The sequence below is a fragment of the Palaemon carinicauda genome, chromosome 24 (genome assembly GCF_036898095.1).
Source record: "Palaemon carinicauda isolate YSFRI2023 chromosome 24, ASM3689809v2, whole genome shotgun sequence".
Taxonomy (NCBI): domain Eukaryota; kingdom Metazoa; phylum Arthropoda; class Malacostraca; order Decapoda; family Palaemonidae; genus Palaemon; species Palaemon carinicauda.
This window is the reverse complement of record NC_090748.1, coordinates 48,796,198-48,802,283: the sequence shown is the minus strand read 5'-3', so window position 1 is coordinate 48,802,283 and position 6,086 is coordinate 48,796,198. Positions and strand designations below refer to the sequence as shown.

At 37.7% G+C, this 6,086-nt stretch overlaps 1 protein-coding gene across 1 annotated transcript; it reads right to left on the bottom strand.

The window, feature by feature from the left end:
* Positions 1–5,049: 5,049 nt before the first annotated feature.
* Positions 5,050–5,505, bottom strand: LOC137618355 (uncharacterized). Its single transcript, XM_068348522.1, has one exon. It carries the CDS (start codon positions 5,503–5,505, stop codon positions 5,050–5,052), a length of 456 nt encoding a protein of 151 aa, XP_068204623.1.
* Positions 5,506–6,086: the final 581 nt, after the last annotated feature.

Below are 6,086 nucleotides of genomic sequence, written 5' to 3'. Positions count from 1 at the left end.
CCTAAAACATAAACAAACAATCTCATTTATACCAAGTCTTTCTCACAACAAACAATCGATACACTAACTACCTCTCGCTCGCTGACACACACACACACACACATTCTCTCTCTCTCTCTCTCTCTCTCTCTCTCTCTCTCTCTCTCTGGATTTGGCAAACAAAAAATAATTAATAACAAAAATTAATCCTCCATATTCATCCCCCCCTGACTTTGCCAATCCTTCTACATTTTCACACAACCACTTACATTATCTTTTCATTACCCAGTCGCAGTTGGGAACGGGACCTTTGCTTCGAGTAATTGGGTATTCATATACTGTTTCATTCACTTCTTCCATATCGCTATCATTCATTGTCCTATTCCGATTTCCATCTATATTCCTATCATCTAGTATATCATGCACTATCCCATCTACCTTACTATCATCTGGCCCTAAAATCTCACTTATTTCCGTCAGCAATTCATCCATTTCATCCAAACCATTTTCTACTTTAATAAGAGATTCATCCATACTACTTATTATTCTCCTATCTCTCATTCTCGCATTTGTCATCCTTTCTTTTACATCATTTGAGGAAAAGCCACACACACTATAGGTATCATTCATACTCAGCCATGATTCCTCTGTATTAACACATTTATCTTCATACTCACCTGTCCATTTACACCCTTGTCATACATATTCAGACTCCTACTTATTCCTATAAATTTCCCTTGCACTTTCTTCTCACTTAAAACTTTCAAACGTGTCTTTTTCCTATATTCAACTAACACTACTTGTATATTTTCCAACCCTAACTTCTCAGGCATACTGGGTTTATACTTACATATTTCCAACCAATTATTCACCCTACACTAAAAAATATTGCTCCTATTCCTTCCACACACATGAGGACTCACCCAGCTGAACATTCTTACACTCTACTTTCCCGAACATCCTGGATGACTTAATCCCTTCTTCCTACATACTGTAGCTATATGCCCATCTACTCCACATTCAGTACACTTAGCCCGCAGCTCCTTGCACATTCTAGCATAATGACTATCCTTACCACAATTACCACAAATCACATTCATACGATTACTACGACATCCACTCACTATATGCCCAGTCATACCACACCAATAACATTTTACCCCTTTCTCTTTCTTGCACTCGCTAATTCAATGCCCTACCTCACCACATCCAAAACAACCACCAAGAACTCATCTACATACATTCTTTTTATGACCTACTTTCCCACACCTATAACACTTCTCTTCACGTACAAAACTACCTGACCTATCTCGCTGCGCACTAGTACTCCTATCTCTCCAACACTGATTCCCTTGCCTAAGCCCTCCATTCGTCCTTACAGGTATTCCTACATTACTCGCCCTAACACTCCTATCTACTACATTATCAGCTATCCTCATTGGTCCTCTCATAACAGCATCTCTAAAAGTAACAAATTCTGGCACACTTTCCTCTATTCCAGTTCTTACACTCACAGATTTACTTTCTTTCATACACCTATCCAACTCGTAATCCACACCTATCTCTAAAATATCATCCCATGTCAATCTTTCCTTCGTCCACCTCATTTTCTGCTTCCGTTTCAAATTAATAAACTCGGCAACACTCTTAGGTACAGTAGCCAAAAACTTCTTCATTAATTTCTTATTCTCATTTATGTCTTCATTTCCATACTTCTTCCTAGCTAAAGTATCCAACCTACATACATATATTGATATTGCTTCGCCTACATTCATCCGTGCCTCATCAAAATAATTCTTACGCTTATGACTAACACTCCCTTTCATACGTTTTACCTGTTCAATTATTCTCTTTTTCACACTTTCATAATCAACATCCCCTACACTCATTATCACACCATACATCGTCAACAAATATCCTGACAAATATTCTCCCAACTCCCTAGCCCAAACTCTCTTACTATCACCATACTTAGCCTGACAGAACCTTTCATACTCCCTGAAAAAATCATACGCATCCCTACTGCTATGTTCATTAAACCTTTTACACCTAGGTACCTCTCTCATAACAACTGTCTTACAAATTTCAACTTCATTCTCAATACTATCTTCACTGCCTAATCCCTTCTTGTTTCCATCTTCCTCATTTGAATATAACGAATCCAATTCGACACTCAAATTCCAATCCTTAACCATTCCCTTCTTACCCAGTTTCTTACTTACCACTTTCACCCATTCATGATCATCCTCACTCTCATCCTGATATTTCTTCTTTTCCCTCTTCACATTACTTTTACATTTCTTTTCATTCTTCCTATGACTTTTTTGTTCATCCTTACTATGTCTGATTCCCTTATCTTCAATCTCACTATCACTACCTACCCTATTATCACTTACCTAGCCTTTTCTTCCATCATCAACCCTTCACCCGAAGCTGAGGATATTCCTCCGACTGCAACTTCACCCATGAAAGTTTTCATCATTCCCATTATTTTCCCCATTTTCCATTCGTTCTTCATTCTCACACATCCTTATCTCAACACCTCTTCCACTCTCTCTACAGTTTCCTTCAGAGCTTTCAGTTCCTTTCGCAGCTCTTCATTCTCACATATCAGCCTCGCATTCTCACGCAACAACTTCTATCTCTCTACGGACAGCTTCTCCTCTCGCTCCTTAATCAACCGCAACTCCTCCCAAAGTAATTTGTTCTGCTCTTCCATTGTTATTTCTTCAGCTTTAAATCTAACTCCTAATCCTATCAGTCCTTCGTCCAAGAGTCCAGCTTCCAATCCCACCTCGGCAGTCCCTGTTTGTGTGCCAAAATAATGTGGCGGGATGGTGCAAGAACAACCCATACACCCTTGAATTACTCTAACTGACAATAGTCTCCTCAACACAATCTTTCCCCTTACATTATCAGTAGCTGGACTCTTGGACAAAAAGGATATGAAAACAAAACATAACCTTAATACTATATTCCTTAAAACTCAAATAATTGACAAAACCCTTCCACGATCAAATAAACCGTAACAAAACTTAAAACTAAAATAGACCACAACCAATATGTAATAAGTATATATATATTATGTTGATACCAGAACTGTCGTCCACAGAGAGCCGAACTGTCCTTTACTGCAAACTACCACAGCTCTGTGGGTAATGCTGCACTGTGTGGCAATTTGCCACAATTGCCTCCCTGATTAGGGTAGTAGTTATCATCATAGTCATCATAATCATCATCATATCCAACAACAGGAATCGAAAGTTCATACAGTCCGGGTCATCAAAAATTATATAATTCTGAGTGGTCGTATCAAGTTCCTTATCACAAGCCATGTCGTCAACAATCCATTTCACATAAAAAGTCTCTCCAATAGAGGAATTTAGGCCTGCAAATGAAAAAAAAAAAAAAACAGTTACGAACACTCCTAGCTAACTAAACTATCACACTATAATCATAGATAAATGATAAACTGTTCCTATCATTCACAATCACGACAAGCAAATATAAACAAGAGTGTACTTACTCGAAAAATAATTGAACACTTCGACACTGGTAAAAGAATAAAAATTATAATCCAGCATTTACAAACACAACTGCCTCTATCTGCAGTCAAATCAAAATAATAATTTGCCAAGACATGCACCACTGTCCTAATCTACCTAAAACATAAACAAACAATCTCATTTATACCAACAGTCTTTCTCACAACAAACAATCAATACAATATCTACCTCTCGCTTGCTGACACACACACACACACACACACACTCTCTCTCTCTCTCTCTCTCTCTCTCTCTCTCTCTCTCTCCCTCTCTCTCTCTCTCTCTCTCTCTCTCAGGATTTGGCAAACAAAAAATAAATAAAAAAAATAATCCTACACAACAAGAAAACACAAATCAAAGTTTTATAGCTACATAAGTTGTGGTTAGCCACAAATTGTGTCAGGAAACATGTCGTCCTGTAGATATTTTATAAGGCAGTATTCCGGTACGAAGGTTACACTACACTAATATTTAGAGAAGTGAGTTTAACCTTTTGAAAACGTCTTTTTTTGACAAAGACCAGAAACCTTGATCGTCCAGAAACTTAAAACTGTCACAACATAATTACAAGTGTAAACAGTGTGGTAAAGAACCACTTAACAAGCATTAACTTAAATAAGTTATTTAAGGCAAAAATAACCAATACTGGCTCTAAACAATGATTGCAAAATACTCCGAATACCAAATAACTCCATTTACCAAGTTAATATGAAATTAACGAAATATACAGTAGGTTCCCACTGAAAACAACAGTTACAATTCTAGAACACGTATAAAAATATTTGTTTGTCAAAATTAACCATTCCTATAAATGCATAAGTATATATCGCATTTATAATATATAATACACTTTTTAATCTATTGATCCACCAAAAACTTTCTGTATGTCTGAAAACTATTATATTTTATTAAATGAACGTAGTTCAATACACTTCCCGTCTGATATATACCGGATATCACTATACCAGATAATAAATATTGTATAGAATGTCACTAAATAAAGAATAATAGACTGTTTTCTACAAAAAAGAATCTTACCCACGGCTGAAGGTGTGTAGATGGTGTGTACCATTTACGATGGTATGCACTTCAGCTTTCCGGACATGATCGTCGGAACTTTTCAGAGGATTCATTATTACACCCATTTGGAAATAGGGTACTACATAAGATTTGTCCTTAAGTAGGACCATATCTCCTTTCACAAGATCATGGCGATACTCGATGCACTTCTGACGTGGCTGTAATGATGGTAAATACGCCTTTCTCCAATGAGACCTAAAAATACTGGCAAAAGCTTGCACGCGTTTCCACTACGCAAGACAAAAGTCTCTTTCATTGAAGTCCCCTAATTGATCCGATGTGAAGACATAATCTGTCTTCTTAGTTAATAACATCGTTGGTGTTAAGATTAATGGGTTCCCTGGATCTGTTGACACAGGCGCTAGAGGCTTGGAGTTAATTATAACAGACACTTCTGCCATGAACGTGTTTAGTACATTATGTGTTTGGTTTTTTCCAATATTTCTTAACATTGATCTAGTATCCTCCTGGTGATGCTTATCTTCCTTTCCCATGGTCCTCCCCAGTGAGAGGAATGGGGTGGATTAAAGATCCAAGCAGTACTAGAATTGTACAGGTAGTTCCTGAAAGGTCCATCATCGACGTTAATAGAGTTTATTCTCAGCTTGTTGACTGAACCAATAAAATTAGTTCCACGCTCAGACTGGAATATTTTCACTTGACCTCTCAGAGATATAAATCGTCTGACGGCGTTAATAGAAGCCGAGGAGCTTATTTCTTCAATAAGCTCGATATGAACAGCTCTAGTTACTTGGCAAGAGAAAAGTATAGCCCAACGCTTGGAGTTAGCATATCGATCACGAGTTCTACGTGAAACAATTGTCCATGGTCTGAAGGCATCTATTCCTAAATTAATAAATGGAGGTGACAGTTCAATACAATTCTCTGGTAAATCATACATGATTTGACACTCCGTCTTTCCTCTTAGCTTGCGAGATGTCACACACTTGTGAATGAATGATGAAATCAAGCGTTTCCTTCAAACAATCCAAAATCCAGCGGATCTAACTGCTCCATCATTGAAGTGTCTACTCTGATATCTGACTTTACCGTGGTGGTGACTGACTAAGAGCATTGTTATATAATGGCGTCCTGGTACAATTAAGGGTTTCTTTTCTTCCAAACTCAAGTCAGAATTGACTATTCAGCCTCCTACTCGTAGTATCCTTTGATCGTCCAAGAATGAATTGAGGTTGGCTATCTGACTGCACTTTGTTCCTGGTTCATTTTGCTGAAAACAGTCAATTTCCACTTGGTAAACTTCAGATTGTACTAACCTTATGATGAAGTTTTCATCGCAGATATAACTGTCCACTGAAGTTACAGACCGTGTCTTTACTGACCCATGTGAACGGCCGAACCGTTTTAAAAAGGCAACTCCTCGTACAAGTGAGTCCCAAGTAGAGAAATGTAGGAGTCTGTCTATTCCTAAATTGTGAGCAAGTGTAGCATATGTCTTCTCTATGACCACATTTATGCAAG